We start from the raw sequence: 1,196 nt of genomic DNA, 5'->3' as shown, positions 1-1,196 counted from the left end.
TTTTACCTTTTTAGCTATTTCTAAATATGAAAAGCATCATTTAGTGTTTCAATATGCTCTATTTTTAGTACATTTAAATTTAATAAACTTTCTATACCAGAAAATGGAGTTAATGACTTTGTATCAAGAAAATCGCTTGTTAACAAATATTTACTTTCAATTAAAAATATCAAGCCATCCGTGTAGGTTTTTGCAATATCCATCCATCTTGGAGTAGATTTGTTTAAATAATATGTCTCTTTATTAGTAATCTGAGCTGAGTAATAAAGAACATTAGAAATAAATAACCCGATATTAATAATTAGCATTTCCCTCTGTTCAGTGCTTCTTAATGATAGCTTCAAATTGCTTACAAACTCACTCAAAGAAATATACATCTTTTTAGATATCTTCTCTTTGTCAAATATATCAGTTTTGGAAGACAAGGTAAATGTCCAACATGGATTAAATAGATATAAAACAGCATTAAATAACTCTTTTAACAATTTCAGATCTAAATCTTGAAGAAAAATTAACTCTTTTATTTCGTAAACACTGTTAAATAAAATTTCAAGCTCAATTAAACCAATTTCATGAATAAAGCTCAAATAAACCTCTTGACCTTTATTTATTGGTTCACATATTTCAAACTTTACAAAGGTCTTAGTATTTTGAATTGATTTTGTGTGGTTGCTTTCTTCAAGCTTACATAGTTTATTTTTTTCATTATGTTTAGAATTACTTAACTTTTTGTTAATAGGTATAGGAATGTCTTCAAACTCATTTAAAGATTTATCGCTTTCGATATTTTTTAAACAATCCAAGTCTTCGTCTAAAATTAAATCATAGTTTATTTGTAGCTGCTTATTTTTCCAATATTCTATGGAAAGTAATTCATGAAAACTTTGATCACTATAACCTTTATTAAATCCTAAATAACTGTACAATAAATCAAGCGATTCCTTTAAAATAATGTAAATTCTATTATTCTTGTCTTTAGAAAAATTGGTCATAATTTTAGTTATTCTGAAATCTTCAAAGAATAATAAGTAGATTTCAAAGACATTAATTTTAGATAGAAATAATAATTTAGAGTTTATATTTGTTTTTTTTATAAGTGAAGTTAATTCGAAAAGAAAGTTATTTATTTCATTTTCGAAAATTAATTTTGACTCCACATTCTCATTTTGAATAATAAATTTAACTTTTATAAACCA

The 1,196-nt window shown here is 24.3% G+C and overlaps 1 protein-coding gene across 1 annotated transcript; it reads right to left on the bottom strand.

Moving 5' to 3' along the window:
- Nucleotides 1–20: 20 nt before the first annotated feature.
- Chro.70312 (hypothetical protein) lies at nucleotides 21–992 on the bottom strand. The annotated part of the gene is made up of 1 exon (XM_659853.1): nucleotides 21–992. The coding sequence occupies one exon, from the start codon at nucleotides 990–992 to the stop codon at nucleotides 21–23; it is 972 nt and encodes a 323-aa protein (XP_664945.1).
- Nucleotides 993–1,196: the final 204 nt, after the last annotated feature.

Source organism: Cryptosporidium hominis (assembly GCF_000006425.1).
Source record: "Cryptosporidium hominis TU502 chromosome 7 CHRO017074, whole genome shotgun sequence".
Taxonomy (NCBI): domain Eukaryota; phylum Apicomplexa; class Conoidasida; order Eucoccidiorida; family Cryptosporidiidae; genus Cryptosporidium; species Cryptosporidium hominis.
This window is presented reverse-complemented; position numbering and strand designations above follow the sequence as displayed.